Source organism: Heteronotia binoei, chromosome 2 (assembly GCF_032191835.1).
Source record: "Heteronotia binoei isolate CCM8104 ecotype False Entrance Well chromosome 2, APGP_CSIRO_Hbin_v1, whole genome shotgun sequence".
Lineage (NCBI taxonomy): Eukaryota > Metazoa > Chordata > Lepidosauria > Squamata > Gekkonidae > Heteronotia > Heteronotia binoei.
The window spans coordinates 194,513,510-194,530,495 of NC_083224.1; the positions used below are offsets into that span (position 1 = coordinate 194,513,510).

Here is a 16,986-nt window from a genome sequence, read left to right on the forward strand (position 1 = left end):
TCTATATCCTTCTTAAAATGGGGTGCCCAAAACTGAATACAATACTCCAGATGAGGTCTTACCAGAGCACAGTAAAGCGATACCATCACATGACGTGATCTGGACACTAGACTTCTGTCGATATAGCCAAAAATTGTATTTGCTTTTTTAGCCACCGCATCGCACTGTTGGCTCATTTTCAGTTTATGATCCACGAAGACCCCTAGATCCTTTTCGCACAGACTACTGCTAAGACAAGTCTCCCCGGTGATTGCCCTCATGACCCCCGTGATTGAGGAGCAATGTGCGATTGCCCCCATGATCCGAAACGAAGCCAGCCAAATAAGTACCGGGCCTGGCACTTGGCGAAGCCTGAAAAAGGGGTAACGGTTATTTTGCATGCGTGTGCCTTTGCAAGAGGGAGGTGTCAAAAAGACCCATTCATTCCCACTTATGGCTTCCTTCTGCTCTGGCATAATCATCTAAAAGAACAGCTATAACGTCAAAGCAGGAGTCCAGTAGCACCTTTAAGACCAACAAACTTTTATCCAGAATGGAAGCTTTCATGTGCTAGAAGCACGCTGCTTCAGACGAGGGATGAGGTACAGTAAGCAGAGCTTCGCATAGCGGGTGGGGTTTAGAATGCAAGGTGGTACATTCTAAACCCACAAACTATATGTTCACTGTACCCCACTTCATTGTCTGATGAAGTGCGCTTTCAGCAAACGAAAGCTTACGTTCTGAATAAAAGTTTGTTGGTCTTAAAGCTGCCACTTGACTCCTGCTTTGTTCCGCTGCTGCAGAAGAAGAAGAAGAAGAAGATATTGGATTTATATCCCGCCCTCCACTCCAAAGAGTCTCAGAGCGGCTCACAATCTCCTTTCCCTTCCTCCCCCACAACAGACACCCTGTGAGGTGGGTGGGGCTGGAGAGGGCTCTGACATAACTGCCCTTTCAAGGACAGAGTCTCAGAGCAGTCTACAATCTCCTTTACCTTCCTCCCCCACAACAGACACCTTGTGAGGTAGACGAAGATATTGGATTTATATCCTGCCCTCCACTCCGAAGAGTCTCAGAGCGGCTCAAAATCTCCTTTACCTTCCTCCCCCACAACAGACACCTTGTGAGGTGGGTGGGGCTGGAGAGGGCTCTCACAGCAGCTGCCCTTTCAAGGACAACCTCTGCCAGAGCTATGGCTGACCCAAGGCCATTCCAGCAGGTGCAAGTGAGGAGTGGGGAATCAAACCTGGTTCTCCCAGATAAGAGTCTGCACACTTAACCACTACACCAAACTGGCTCTCCAGACCAACACGGCTGCTCACTTGGATCTACCTATAACTTCAGCTTCCATTCAGATGTCTTCCCACTGATTCCTGGGTTGCCGCCTTATATTCCTTTGGCCAAACCAGGAAACTGCAATGTACCAGCAATATATTTTTTAAACATTATTTATAGTATACCTTCCTTCCTGGGGCTCAAGGTGGATTGCACAGAGTAGGAATATCAGAGGAGCCCTGCTGGATCAGGCCAGTGGTCCATCTAATCTTCTCTCACACAGTGGCCAACCAGTTCCTCTGGATGGCCAGCAGCAGGGCACAGAAGCTAACGCTTTCATAAGAACATCAGAAGAGCCCTACTGGATCAGATCAGTGGTCCATCTAGTCCAGCATCCTGTCTCACTCAGTGGCCAACCAGTTCCTCTGGAGGGCCAACAACAGGGCACAGAGGCTGAGGCCTTTATAAGAACATCAGGAGAGCCCTGCTGGATCAGACCAGTGGTCCATCTAGTCCAGCATCCTGTCTCATGCAGTAGCTAATCAGTTCCTCTGGAGGGCCAACAACAGGGCATGGAGGCTGAGGCCTTCAGAAGAGCATCAGAAGAGCCCTGCTGGATCAGATCAGGGAGGGTTCATCTAGTCCAGCCTCCTGTCTCACACAGGGGCCACCCAGTTCCTCTGGAGGGCCAACAACAGGGCAGAGAGGCTGAGGCCTTCCCCTGAGAAGAACATCAGAAGAGCCCTGCCGGATCAGACCAGTGAGGGTCCCTCTAGTCCAGCATCCTGTCTCACACAGTGGCCAGCTGGTTCCTCTGGAGGGCCAACAACAGGGCAGAGGGGCTGAGGCCTTCCCAAGACATTACCTCCTGGCTCTAAGATTCAAAGAATTAGGGCCTCTGAACGTGAAGGTTTACCTCACATAAATCCATCGAATCCCATCTAAAAGCTGTTGATTCCTGTGGCCCTCACAACACCTTCTGGCAGCAAATTCCACATTTTAATTACTCTCTGTGTGAAGTAGCATTTCCCTATGTCCCACCTGACCCTACTGCCCGTCAGCTTCATGGGATGCCTATGGCAACACAATATATTCAACAGGAAGAAGAAGAAGAAGAAGAAGAAGAAGAAGAAGAAGAAGAAGAAGAAGAAGAAGAAGAAGAAGAAGAAGAAGAAGAAGAAGATGATGATGATATTGGATTTATATCCCGCCCTCCACTCCGAAGAGTCTCAGAGTGGCTCACAATCTCCTTTACCTTCCTTCCCCACAACAGACACCCTGTGAGGTAGATGAAGATATTGGATTTATATCCCGCCCTCCACTCCGAAGAGTCTCAGAGCGGCTCACAATCTCCTTTCCCTTCCTCCCCCACAACAGACACCCTGTGAGGTGGGTGGGTCTGAGAGGGCTCTCACAGCAGCTGCCCTTTCAAGGAAAACCTCTGCCAGAGCTATGGCTGACCCAAGGCCATTCCAGCAGGTGCAAGTGGAGGAGTGGGGAATCAAACCCGGTTCTCCCAGATAAGAGTCCACACACTTAACCACTACACCAAACTGGCTCCCAGAAGCTGCCCTTTCCAGGACAGAGTCTCAGAGCAGCCTACAATCTCCTTTCCCTTCCTCCCCCACAACAGACACGCTGTGAGGTGGGTGGGGCTGAGAGAGCTCTCCCAGAAGCTGCCCTTTCAAGGACAGAGTCTCAGAGCGGCCTACGATCTCCTTTCCCTTCCTCCCCCACAACAGACACCCTGTGAGGTGGGTGGGGCTGAGACAGCTCTCCCAGAAGCTGCCCTTTCAAGGACAGAGTCTCAGAGCGGCCTACAATCTCCTTTCCCTTCTTCCCCCACAACAGACACCCTGTGAGGTGGGTGGAGCTGAGTGAGCTCTCCCAGACTATGCCTTGACAGCGTGCAAATGGAGACAGCAAGGAAAACGGTATGCATTGGAAGCAGTGCCCAGGACAGTGACTAGAACCCAGAAGAAGTGAAAATGAACTCACGAGGTTGTGTAAGGAAAACACCCTCTCACCCTCATTCCACATATTCTCCGATATGGGGATAATAATACCATCCTACATTGCAGGGGGTGTTCTTCAGGCACAGAAGGGTATAGCAGCATGCAGCACTGTCTCCCGTGATCGGCGGGCAGCCTGGAGAAGTGCATTTTTTATTTGTATGCGCCTGGAGGTTTGCAACGCTAAAGGCAAGTTTGTATTTACAAAGGTTTGTTTAGGTTTTTAAGAAGAAGATATTGGATTTATATCCCACCCTCCACTCTGAATCTCAGCGTCTCAGAGAGGCTTACAATCTCCTTTCCCTTCCTCCCACACAACAGACACCCTGTGAGGTGGGTGGGGCTGAGAGAGCTCTCCCAGAAGCTGCCCTTTCCAGGACAGAGTCTCAGAGCGGCCTACAACCTCCTTTCCCTTCCTCCCCCACAACAGACACCCTGTGAGGTGGGTGCGACTGAGAGAGCTCTCCCAGAAGCTGCCCTTTCAAGGACAGAGTCTCAGAGCAGCCTACAATCTCCTTTCCCTTCCTCCCCCACAACAAACACCCTGTGAGGTGGGTGGGGCTGAGAGAGCTCTCCCAGAAGCTGCCCTTTCCAGGACAGAGTCTCAGAGCAGCCTACAATCTCCTTTCCCTTCATCCCCCACAACAGACACCCTGTGAGGTGGGTGGAACTGAGAGAGCTCTCCCAGAAGCTGCCCTTTCAAGGACAGAGTCTCAGAGCAGCCCACAATGTCCTTTCCCTTGCTACCCCACAACAGACACCCTGTGAGGTGGGTGGGGCTGAGAGAGCTCTCCCAGAAGCTGCCCTTTCAAAGTCAGAGTCTCAGAGCGGCCTACAATCTCCTTTCCCTTCCTTGCCCCCAACAGACACCCTGTGAGGCAGGTGGGGCTGAGAGGGCTCTCACAGTAGCTGCCGTTTAAAGGAACTCCTGCGAGAGCTATTGCTGACCCAAGGCCATTCCAGCAGCTGCAAGTGGAGGAGTGGGGAATCAAAACCGGTTCTCCCAGATAAGAGTCCACGCACTTCACCACTACACCAAACTGGCTCTCTATGAATAGGAAGGCTCAGGGGGAGAATAAATCGGGGGGTGGGGGGGAAGCCTGTCCTTTCTGTGCCCGGGGAGAACAAAATTCAACAATGCCTTCAACACTCTTCTTGTTCCATTGGAGTTTGCACTGTTCTTCTGGGAAGATGCCCCCCACCTCAATCCAGCAGCTGTCCCCCTGCCCTCCCCCGGAATGCTTTACCACATTTTCCTGCCTTTTGCCTAATGACATTATATTGATTGAGCCAGAGCGACGGGGGAGGGGGGGGTGTTTGTGGGCCACTGGGAAGGCGAACCAGCCAGCATAGCTCAATTATATTTTATTAATTACAGAGCCGGTGCCCCTGTTCGCTGAGCTGTGGCCAGCGGAGACGATTCAGCCCACGCCACAGAGAGAGCTCCGAATGGGTTGCAAAAAAGGGGAGTGGCCAGTTTCCTCTCTGCCAGGGTTAGCCCCCCCACCCCCGTTGGGCAAACTAGGTGATTGCGTAGGGCGCTGGCCCTCTGGGGACACTGAATTGGGCACCCCCATGTGACTCGGTGACGTTATCAGTGCAGGGGGGTTGCACCAGAAGTTAGCTTTGCCTAGCATGCCAGGTAGTCTAGGACAGGGGTGTCAAACATGCAGTTCGGGGGCAGAATCAAACCCTTGGAGGGCTCCTATCAGGCTCCCGAGCAACTGGCTGTCATCTGCTTCCTTCTCCCTCTCTCTTGCTTCCTTCTGCATCACAGCTTGCTTTGCCAGGCTTGCTCAATCGCACAGGAGCTACAGAGCAAAGCCTCTATTTTCTCCATTGGCTGAGGCTCCTCCCTTGGGGAGGAAGGGGGGAAGGATAGCTTGTTTAAATAATAATAATAATAATAGCAGGCTCAGGGCGACTTACAAAGTTTTGCCAGACTCTCTCAGTTCCACAGCAGAGTTCCTGAGCCAAGCCTCTCTTCCTTCTGTTGCCTAAGGCTCCCCCCACCCCCCGGTACCCTGGAAAAGGAAGGAAAGAGCCAGAGCTTCCTTTGCCTAGTTCCCTGGATCCCATGGGAGAAATACAAAGAAAGCACCTTTAAGACTAATGAGTACTAACATTTTAAGCATGTTTTAAGTTTTTTTTATATATATTTGTTGTTTGCCTTTGTTCTTTATAAAATTTATATCTCTGCTATTTAATCTTAAATAGGTATGCACATGGCCCGGCCTGGCAAAACACTATCAAATGCTGCAGGATTGAGACTGGTTTCAATGAGAGATTCTATACAAGATATTAATTTGGAAGGCCAAGATATGAAATACAGAACTACAACACTACTGAAGCCATGAACAGAAAAGACGGTCCCCTGAAGAAGGGTTCTTCCTGAAACAAAATGGACCGGTTCTGTTATCATTCGTTGGACTTGAATATATTTTGATTATTTTTTTGGACAGTAGGAGTGTTGTGCCCAAGATGGCTTTTTGTCTGTACCATTGAGATACCCATAAGAGGAGATATTTTGAAATAGACTGAATACATACTGAATACAATTGCATTTTTTCTACATGGAGTAAGAGTGTGGTTATTCCAAAGGTCTCATTTATGTCAGTTCCAGCCCACATAAGAAATGAGTTTGACACCCCTGTTCTAGACACAGTGCTGTTCACTGCAAACAAAAAAGGGAGTGCTCTCTGAAGGGCAATGCTTGTTGTACAAGCTTTATAGCCAAAAGAGACAGAGAAGACGAGGTAGACAAAGTGGTAGCTGAGAAGAGCTGAGCAATTCTCCCTGGGTGAGCTGCAGGAGCTGGGAAGAGCTGGAGAGCAGGAATTATTGACAGCCGAACTCTTTATTGATTGCACTGGAATCAGCACCCTAGCAGAGAGCCCCCCCCCCCGCCTTGCTGGGAACAAAGGGGAACTGCTCCTAGGGCTACGAACAAGTAGGAAAACTCATCTAGCATCCTCCCACAAAGAGTTAATGAGGAAGGAAGGAAGGAAGGAAGGAAGGAAGGAAGGAAGGAAGGAAGGAAGGAAGGAAGGAAGGAAGGAAGGAAGGAAGGAAGGAAGGAGAGAGAAAGGAAAGAAAAAAGGGAGGGAGGAGGAGAAGAAAGGAAGGGAGGAAGAAGGGAAGGAAGGAGACAGAGGAAAGAAGGGAGGGAGGGAGGAACGAAGGGAGGAGAGAGAGACAGGAAAGAAAGAAGGAAGGGAGGAAGGGAGGGAGGAGAAGGAAGGGAGAAAGGAAGGAGGGAAGGAAGGAGAGAGAGAGAGGAAAGAGGGAAGGGAGGGAGGAAGGAAGGAAGGAGGGAAGGAAGGAGAGAGAGAAGAAGGAAGGAAGGAAGGAAGGAAGGAAGGAGAGAGAGAGGAAAGAAAAAAGGGAGGGAGGGAGGAGAAGAAAGGAAGGGAGGAAGAAGGGAAGGAAGGAGACAGAGGAAAGAAGGGAGGGAGGGAGGAACGAAGGGAGGAGAGAGAGACAGGAAAGAAAGAAGGAAGGGAGGAAGGGAGGGAGGAGAAGGAAGGGAGAAAGGAAGGAGGGAAGGAAGGAGAGAGAGAGAGGAAAGAGGGAAGGGAGGGAGGAAGGAAGGAGGGAAGGAAGGAGAGAGAGAAGAGGAAGGAAGGAAGGAAGGAAGGAAGGAAGGAAGGAAGGAAGAAAGAAAGAAAGAAAGAAAGAAAGAAAGGGAGGGAGAGAGAGAGAGGGTGGGAGGAGAAGGAAGGAGAGAGAGAGGAAAGAAGGAAGGGAGAAAAGAAGGGAGGGAGGGAGAAAGGAAGGGAGGGAGGGAGGGAGGAGAAGGTAGGAAGGGAGGAAGGAGAGAGGAAAGAAGGAAGGGAGGGAGGAGAAGGTAAGAAGGAGGAAGGAGAGAGAGAGGAAAGAAAGAAGGGAGGGAGGGAGGAAAGGAGGGAGGAGAAGGAAGGAAGGAGAGAAAGAGGAAAGAAGGAAGGGAGGAAAGAAGGGAGGGAGGGAGGAGAAGGAAGGAGAGGGTGGAAAGAAGGAAGGGAGGGAGGGAGGAAGGAGGGAAGGAAGGAAGGAGAGAGAGAGGAAAGAAGGAAGGGAGGGAGGAGAAGGAAGGAGAGAGAGGAAAGAATGAAGGGAGGAAGGGAGGGAGGGAGGAAGGAGGGAAGGAAGGAGAGAGAGAGGAAAGAATGAAGGGAGGGAGGGAGAGAGGGAGGGAGGAGAAGGAAGGAAGGAGAGAGAGAGGAAAGAAGGAAGGGAGGAAAGAAAGGAGGGAGGGAGGAGAGAGGAGAGAGAGAGGAAAGAATAAAGGGAGGGACGGAGGGAGGAAGGAAGGAAGGAAGGAAGGGAGGGAGGGAGGAAGGAAGGAAAGAAGGGAGGGAGGGAGGGAGGAAGGGAGGGAGGCCTTCTTAAACTCCAGCTTATTTCTCGATGCTTGATTGGAGGACTGCTGGGGCTGATTTAGCTGCTCATTATGGCCTTGCTCTGTTCTGGCCAAAGGTTATGACCTCACAGAATGCCGACTGGAAATGCCCCTCCTCAAGAAGCATCGGGTCATGTTCAGGAAAGATTTTCAGGACCATGGAAAGTTCCAAAGGGAAGCAGGTGTTGCATCATCTGCCTCCACTGGGCCTCCACATCCGCCAGCATGGCCTTTTCTTTCTCAAGAGGTGCTTCAGGAGATTCTAAGGGGCAGCCATGTGGCTTGGAGCTCAGGGGAAGAGGCTGCCAAAGAAGCAGACTCAAGTTGTGTCTTCTGCTCTTCCCAACACAAAGGGCAGGACCTAGAGGAGTGGGAAGACCTCCTGCAATATCTCTCCCAGGTTCATCGTAGGGGAAGTTAGCCTCCCGTTTGGTGTAGTGGTTAAGTGTGCAGACTGCCATCTGGAGAAGCAGGTTTGATTCCCCACTCCTCCACATGCAGCTGGCTGAGTGACCATGGGTCAGTCTGTTGGGTTTCTGATGCAATTTCACTTCCTGTCGTCATGAGTTAATTAAGTGTTTGTATATGCATGCTGATGTTTAGTCAGTGAGTAGGTAGAGCCAATGAGAACGTTTGCACGTACTTCCCACCAAGGCTAGGTGTCAATATGCATAGTGACCATTGAGGGAGAGCCCTAATAGGCTGATCCATATATTTGGGTGGTGGTCTAGGGGAAAACATTTGGTCAGTTTTATTGCCCTTTGTGTTAAGCCCTTAGATCTCCATTGCAGTTGAAGTTCGGACTCGAGAGAGTCGAGATGTAGCCTAGAAGCTAGATAGGATATTAAATCCTTCTTTGTTTTCTAGAAATCCCAGTCAACCCTTTCCTCATTAGTAAACTACTTTGTTTCTTAAGCTAAACCGTGTGCCTGGCTGTTATTCGTGGTTCTCTCCACGTTACTCTGCTAATCGTATATCTAAACCCCAACAAGGGCGCTGTGAGACTGTCCTTGAAAGGGCAGCTTCTGGGAGGAATCTCTCAGCCCCACCCACCTCACAGGGTGTCTGTTGTGGGGGAGGAAGGGAAAGGAGATTGTAGGCCGCTCTGAGACTCTGTCCTTGAAAGGGCAGCTTCTGGGAGAACTCTCTCAGCCCCACCCACCTCACAGGGTGTCTGTTGTGGGGGAGGAAGGGAAAGGAGATTTTAGGCTGCTCTGAGCCTCTGTCCTTGAAGGGGCAGCTTCTGGAAGAGCTCTCTCATCCTCACCCACCTCACAGGGTGTCTGTTGTGGGGGAGGAAGGGAAAGGAGATTGTAGGCTGCTCTGAGACTATGTCCTTGAAAGGGCAGCTTCTGGGAGGAATCTCTCAGCCCCACCCACCTCACAGGGTGTTTGGGGGGAGGAAGGGAAAGGAGATTGTAGGCCGCTCTGAGCCTCTGTCCTTGAAAGGGCAGCTTCTGGGAGAACTCTCTCAGCCCCACCTGCCTCACAGGGTGTCTGTTGTGGGGGAGGAAGGGAAAGGAGATTGTAGGCCGCTCTAAGACTCTGTCCTTGAAAGGGCAGCTTCTGGGAGAGCTCTCTCAGCCCCACCCACCTCACAGGGTGTCTGTTGTGGGGGAGGAAGGGAAAGGAGATTGTAGGCCGCTCTAAGACTCTGTCCTTGAAAGTGCAGCTTCTGGGAGAGCTCTCTCAGCCCCACCCACCTCACAGGGTGTCTGTTGTGGGGGAGGAAGGGAAAGGAGATTGTAGGCCGCTCTGAGACTCTGTCCTTGAAAGGGCAGCTTCTGGGAGAGCTCTCTCAGCCCCACCTGCCTCACAGGGTGTCTGTTGTGGGGGAGGAAGCGAAAGGAGATTGTAGGCCGCTCTGAGACTCTGTCCTTGAAAGGGCAGCATCTGGGAGAGCTCTCTCAGCCCCACCTGCCTCACAGGGTGTCTGTTGTGGGGGAGGAAGGGAAAGGAGATTGTAGGCCGCTCTGAGACTCTGTCCTTGAAAGGGCAGCTTCTGGGAGAGCTCTCTCAGCCCCACCCACCTCACAGGGTGTCTGTTGTGGGGGAGGAAGTGAAAGGAGATTGTAGGCCGCTCTGAGACTCTGTCCTTGAAAGGGCAGCTTCTGGGAGAGCTCTCTCAGCCCCACCTGCCTCACAGGGTGTCTGTTGTGGGGGAGGAAGGGAAAGGAGATTGTAGGCAGCTCTGAGACTCTGTCCTTGAAAGGGCACCTCACAAGGTGTCTACTGTGGGGAGAGGAAGAAAACCTACTGTACATCCGTGGACCAAAGTAGGCCAGGCTGTGTTTCCTACTGGCTAGAACCTTCTCGATGGCAGCACCAGAAATGTGGAACGCTCTACCGGAGGCCATAAGGGCCCTGCGGGATCTTTTCCAAATTTTGCAGGACCTGCAAAACTGAACTATTCTGACAGGCCTTCAACGTCTAAACCGGGAGAGGACTGACACCCTACACCATTGAGGAGCTACGACCATTGTAGGATCCCTAGCAGAAGAAAGATCCTGCCTATATTGAAGGTGTAAAAAAGGTAAAGCTAGTCCCTGTGCAAGCACCAGTTGTTTCTGACTCTGGGGTGACATTGCTTTCACAACGTTTTCAAGGCAGACTTTTTATGGGGTGGTTTGCCATTGCCTTCCCCAGTCCTCTACACTCCCCCCCCCCCCAGCAAGCTGGGGACTCCTCGGAAGGTTGGAAGTCTGAGTCAACCTGGAGCCAGCGACCTGAACCAGCTTTCGCCGGGATCAAACTGACGTCGTGGGCAGAGGGTTCCGACTGCAGTACTGCACCTTTACCACTCTGCGCCGTGGGGCAGCACCCCAAAATGGTTTAATTGCATTTTATTGGTTTTGAATTGTATATGATTCTAGATCTTTGAACTGATTGTAAGCCCCCCTGAGTCTATCCTGTGGAGAGGGTGGGATAGAAATTTAAAGTAATAAATAAATAAATAAATAATAATAATAATAATAAAATAAATTGGCTACATCTAGGAGTGTGGCTTAATATGCAAAGGAGTTCTCGCTGCATAAACAGATGCATCCCAGACAGGGCTGGATTAACAATTAGGCCAAGTAGGCACTGGCCTATGGGCCCCCACATCTTTAGGGGCCAGCTACCCCCCCCCCCCGTTTCCCCCCTGCTTGCAGCCCTCCCAGCCTGCACTCGCAGCCAGCAACTGAGCTGCTCTTTGCCCGACTTGCCTGGTGAGGCTGCTGCCGGCGTTGTCGCCAAGTTTGCCTCTCTCTGCCTCTCCCCCGCAGCTTTGTCAGAGGGGCTTTGGAGAAGCGGCCTGCAGGCTGCAGTAGGGACCGTGGGTGGCAGGAGGGGTGCTCCGACTCTGAGATAATTTGAGAGCCCCCCCCCCCCACTCCAAGATTTTGCCTAGAGGCCTCCACAGGGTTTAATCTGGCGACCCCAGAACACCAAAAACCAGGGGGTGGCCACACTTGCTTAACGTAAGAGTCACATTGAATAAACATCAGATGTTTGAGAGCGGCGAGACATGAACATCACATGTTTGAGATCAGGAAGGAAGGAAGGAAGGAAGGAAGGGAGGGAGGGAGGGAGGAAGAAGGAAGGAAGGAAGGAAGGAAGGAAGGAAGGAAGGAAGGAAGGAAGGAAGGAAGGAAGGAAGGAAGGAAGGAAGGAAGGAAGGAAGCCAGCCAGATGGGGGAGGTGGAGGTGGAAAGAAAACAACTTTAACTTTAAATACATTCTCCAAGTCACCAGATGGCTTGGAGGAGTGATTTAAAGAGACAAATGCCTTCTCCAAGCTGGCTGATGAGGTGGTGGGGGCTTCAAGAGCCACATAACACGTGCGAAAGAGCCCCATGTGGCTTCCGAGCCACGGTTTGGCCACCCCTGCCAAAAACCATACTGCCAGGAACATGGGCTGTTCCCCAGCCCAAATTCTGGTTCTGACACCATAAGCTTCAAAGTGAGTCCTCCCCTTCCCCCTCCCAGAAACCCCACTGGATGACATTAATCAGAAGTGCTGATTGAAGAACTGGGTCAGCTACATGCACGTGAGGTGTCCCTGAAAGGAGGTCTCTGGTGATGTATTGTTTTCTGTTGTTGTTCAGTCAGACAGTCGAGTCCGACTCCTTGTGACCCCCCCTGGACCGAGTCACGCCAGGCCCTCCTGTCTTCCACCTCCTCCGAAGTCTGCTCAAATTCGTGTTTGTTTCATCAGCAACGCTGTCCAGCCCTCTCCTCTTTTGCCCAGGACCGAATCTACATTTTTTTTTCGAGGGGGGAGGGGGCAAAATTTAAAAATGGTGCCCCCTTTTGGACCATTCTATCTTATGGTCCCATAGAATACAATGGACTCCATACCCAATGTGACGTCCCCCCTCCATCGGCACCCGGGGTAAGCACACCCCTCTGCCCCCCCCACCCCTAGATCCGGCCCTGTTTGTGCCATCCCCTTCTTCTTTGACCTTCTGTCTTTCCCACAGGCCAAAGCTTATTTTAAGGCTCAGAGAGTCTTACAGAGTCTTACAGACTCTCATCCCTATGTCTGGTTGAACAACAAACTGCAAAGAAGGAAAAGGGAACTGCATTGGGCCTTTGTTGAGGATGATCTTCGTATGTGAGACCTAGGGTGTCCCACCCCCCACCCCCACCCCCCGGCACCATTAGGTAACACTGCCGTTTTTGGATTCTGTGGACTCTTTCTGTACAATCACTTCGCTTGGTTACTGTGAGAGAAAACTTGATGTCTCCCTTCTGTCTTAGGAGCGGATTCTGATTTATGTTGAAGAGAGAGAGGAATTACAGAGCGAGGTTTACAAGATTATGCACGGGACAGAGACGGTAGAGAAATAAGTCCTTTTCTCTCCTTCCTCACGAACCGAGAACTCGTGGGCATGCCATGAAATTGCCCAGCACTCAGGTTAGAGCCGATAAAAGGAAGTGCTTCTTCACCCAAAGGATGATTAACGTGCGGAATTCACTGCCACAGGAGGGGGTGGCGGCTACAAGCATAGACAACTTCAAGAGGAGACTGGAGAAACATCTGGAGCAGAGGCCCATCAATGGCTCTTAGCCATTGTGAGGAAGAGAGAAAAGGACTTCTTTCTCTACCGTCTCTGTCCCGTGCATAATCTTGTAAACCTCGCTCTGTAATTTCTCTCTCTCTTCAACAGGGTATTGTTGGAACTCTCTGTCTGGGGCAGTGGTGCTCTGTATTCTTGGTGCTTGGGGGAGGGTACAGTGGGAGGGCTTCTAGCCCCACTGGTGGACCTCTTGATGGCACCTGGGTTTTTTTGGCCAACACAGAGTGTTGGACTGGAGGAACCATTGACCTGATCCAACATGGCTTCTCTTATGTCCTTATGTTCTTATTACTGTTGGCTTGGGTGTTCCCCAAAAGAGAAAGGCTGTGTCTCTTTCAGCCCAGTAGCCTTTTGCAAGGACCGAGAACTGTTTTGAACCTGGTCTACAACGCTCTTGTCCTAAAAAAAATCTGCTCCCTTTTTGTCTCTGTCTCTGTCTCTCTGTGCCGCTATCTCCCTGTCTCTGTCTCTCTCTCTGCCACTAGCTTCCTCTCTGTCTCCTTGTCTCTCTTTCTCTCTTCCTCTCTGTCTCCCTTGCTCAACAGACTCAAGAAGAGTTCTGTGAAATTTGGGAGCTCCCTCACCGCTGGTTGACCTTTTCATTGGCTGTCGCTTTGCCCATTTGTTCCGTGCCAGTCCTTTTCCACTTTGCTCATAGCTCCGGGGGACAGGACAGCCGCTTCGAAAATCTGACCAACTGTAGAAAGGACTTGTGATGCAAACCCGGGGGCTTTGACAAGACAGGTCAGCCAGGGCTTCTGAGCATGGGCAGAGTTCATTTGTCTGTCAACCTGGTGCAGAAACCTTTCCTGGCCGCCCCCAAGGGACTGTTGTTGGGGTGGTGGAGGGGGTGGTGGAACGAAGCTCCGGGATCCAGCCTCGCCAGGCAAATCTTCAGTCTCAATCCTTTTCTCCCCTCCCCGCCCCCAGTCGCTTCCCACATCGCTTCTGCAGTCCATAACAGAAGGTTATCCTTCCCCTCCCCCATCGCTGGGAGCGGGGGCGATCGATAAGGGCGGGGGGGTGAGCTCTGGAGGAGCCCGAGCCTATTTGCCTGCGCCCCCTAGCCAGTTCCAAGGAGAAGGAAGGCGACTGCGGGGGAGGGGGGGAGCTCTGGGAAGAAAGGAGAGACGACACTTTGGGACTGGGGGGTGCGATCCTGACACAAAGGCCCCCGCTGCACAAAGCGCGCCCCGGGTGGGGGGGAGCTGCGCTCTCGCCGGCGGAGGCTCTGGCAGCTCCCCTCGCCTGGATGGATAGACCCCGAAAGCAGAAACGCCCGTGATAGATGGAGGGAGAGATTAGGCAGGATGGAGCGCCGTGATGCATGGATCCCTGATACAGTCGGGAGAGAGTCCGGGCCGATGGGCGGGGCGGAGGGCAGGCGGCAGGGCCCAGGGGGGTCCGCCTCACCGCCACTGGCTCAGGCCTCCCCCGCCTTTCCCCTGAGCCTCAGTTTCCCCTCCAGCGCTTTCTTTCTTCCGTCCTTCCTCCCCCGCCTTTCCTTTCCTTTTCTTCCTTCTCTCCCTCCCTCAATCCCCCCTTCCTTCCTCCCTCCTTCCCTCTCTTCCCGCCTTTCCTCCTTCCTCCCTCTCTCTCTCCCTTCCTTCCTTCCTTTCTTCCTCCCTCCCCTCCTTCCTTTCTTCCTCTCTCCCTTCCTTCCCTCCTCCCTCCCTCCCTCCCTTCGCTCCTTCCCTCCATCTTCCTTCCTCACTCCCTCCCTCCTTCCCCTCCTTTCCTCCCTTCTTCCTCCCTCCCTCCCTCTCTTCCCTCCTTCCTTCTTTCCTCCCTCCCTTCCGTCCTTCCCTCCATCCTTCCTTCCTTCCTCCCTCCCTGCCTCCCTTCCTTCTTCCCCTCCTTCCCTCCCTTCTTCCTTCCTCCCTCCCTCTCTTCCCTCCTTCCTTCTTTCCTCTCTCACTTCCTTCCCTCCCTCCCTTCCCTTCTTCCCTCCCTCTCTTCCTTCCTCCCTCCCCTCCTTCCTTCCTTCCCTCCTCTCCTTCCTTTCTTCCTCCCTCTCTCCCTTCGCTCCCCGCCCCCCATCTCAACCCACTCCAACGGATTCCCACCCCCCGCAGTCTGCCCCGCCAGACTTTCTCGCTCAACCTCCAGCCGCGATTGATTTTAGATCGCAGTTTCCCCTCGCTCTCGCTCTCCCTCCCCCGCTCCCCCCGGCTCCCCCTGGGTGTGCAGGAACCGGGAGGAGGAATCCTCGACGCTTGCTTGAGGGAGGCGGGGGGGGGGGGGCAGAGAGAGGAAGGCTCGGGGGCGCGCGCGCTCCAAGAGACAGGCGGGGGCGCGCCAGGTGGGCAGATGGGCTCCGGGCGAGGTTGAACCTGCCTCTTTCTGCTCCGGGAGCGGGGGTGTGTGTTTGTGTGCGTGTGCGCGCGCGCGCGCGCGCTCGCGTGTGTGTGCCGGGGGGAGGGGGGGAGGCCAACCGGGGCCCGGGAGGCGTGACGTCAAGGCGAGCGAGGGAGGCAGCGCTGCTAGGCAGAGCCGCGATTCGCAGCCGGCGCGGACGTCGGCGGAGGAGGAGGCGAGCCCAGAAGCCAGGCAGCCGGAGCGGAAGGCGAGAGCCGCGGCCAGGCGAGGCGAGGCGAGGCGAGGGCGCCCCCAACCCCGCCGCCTCGCCACTCTCGGAGCCCTGCGCGCCGCATGGAGCTCTCCTGAAATGGCCGGCCCAGCTGGACTAAGGCGCCGGTGGCGGCGGGGGAAGGAGGAGGAGGAAGGAGGAGCGAAGGCGGAGATCCAGCAGCAGCAGCAAGGGGGGGGGGGGCGCGCAGATCGCTTGGCCGGAGGGGGGGGGGGCGAGCGAGCGCGCGATGGAGCTGAACCTCGACGGGCTGGCCAACCTGCACCAAGCCGGCGAGCTGCTGAGCCCCGCGGGGGCGCACGCCCGCCAGCCGCCCCCCGCCGCCCCCGCCGCCGCCCCCGCCTCCCCCGCCCTCGGCGCACCGCAACCTGGTCTCCTCGCACGGCCGGCCGGCGATGGTCTCCAGCATGGCTTCCATCCTGGACGGGGCGGGCGACTACCGGCCGGAGCACAGCCTGGGGGGGGGCCCTGCACCCCGCCATGAGCATGGCCTGCGAGTCGCCGTCCGGGATGAGCACCTACACGACGCTGACCCCGCTCCAGCACCTGCCGCCTATCTCCACCGTCTCGGAGAAATTCCACCACCCGCACGCCCACCACCACCACCACCACCATCACCACCACCCGCACCAGCGGCTTTCGGGCAACGTCAGCGGCAGCTTCGCCCTCATGCGCGAGGAGCGCAGCCTGGCCGCCTCCATGGGCAACCTCTACGGCCACTACCCCAAGGAGATGCCGGCCATGGGGCAGCCCCTCTCGCCCCTCTCCAACGGCCTCGGCTCGCTGCACAACAGCCCCCAGACCCTCGCTCCCTACGGCCCCGGGGGGGCACCTGGCCGGCGACAAGCTCCTCTCCCCCAACGGCTTCGAGACCCACATGCTCTCCCGCGGCGAGGAGCACCTAGCCCGCGGCTTGGCCGGCCCGGCCTCGGGCATGATGCCCGCCCTCAACGGCATGCACCCCCACGGCCATCCCCACGGCCAGGCCAACGGCGCCCTGCTGGGCGAGCGGGAGAGCAGGGCGCGGCGTCCGGAGGGCCTGCGGGGGGCTCGGGCCAGGTGGAGGAGATCAACACCAAGGAGGTGGCGCAGCGCATCACGGCCGAGCTGAAGCGCTATAGCATCCCGCAGGCCATCTTCGCCCAGCGGATCCTGTGCCGCTCGCAGGGCACCCTCTCCGACCTGCTGCGCAACCCCAAGCCCTGGAGCAAGCTCAAGTCCGGCCGGGAGACCTTCCGCAGGATGTGGAAATGGCTGCAGGAGCCCGAGTTCCAGCGTATGTCGGCGCTGAGGCTGGCAGGTAGGAAAGGAGGGCAGCGGGCGGACGATCCCACCCCCCCACCCTCCGCCCCCGCGGGAGAAAGAGGCGGCTTTGTTGGGTCTGGGAGGGCGAGGGGCTAGGGCGCAACGCTTGGCGCGGCTTGGCTTCCACGAAGCGCAACTCTGGAGGGAAGGGGGAAAGGGGGAGGGAAGGGGGCGTCCAGAGGGAAGGGTTGGGGCTGGCGTGAGGGGGGTGGGGGTCAGAATGAGCCTGGACGCGCCATCCGGGGTTGGGGACCTCCGCGGGGTCCTACAGGGTTGGGGACGGCCGCGGGGTCTCCACGGGCCCAAGGCGACGATTTGGCCAGGCTGTTCTTTCCGCACGTTCGGCTGCCCCGTCGCCGCGGGGGGAAGAAAGGAGATCCA

General features: G+C 54.8%; 1 protein-coding gene across 1 annotated transcript in view; it reads left to right on the plus strand.

The window, feature by feature from the left end:
• Nucleotides 1-15,529: 15,529 nt before the first annotated feature.
• The window catches only part of ONECUT3 (one cut homeobox 3), a 51,555-nt gene continuing 50,098 nt past the window's right edge, over nt 15,530-16,986 (plus strand). The window contains 5 exon segments of the mRNA XM_060233437.1: nt 15,530-15,610; nt 15,648-15,733; nt 15,735-16,119; nt 16,121-16,285; nt 16,321-16,600. Coding sequence (XP_060089420.1) covers nt 15,530-15,610; nt 15,648-15,733; nt 15,735-16,119; nt 16,121-16,285; nt 16,321-16,600 — 997 coding nt within the window.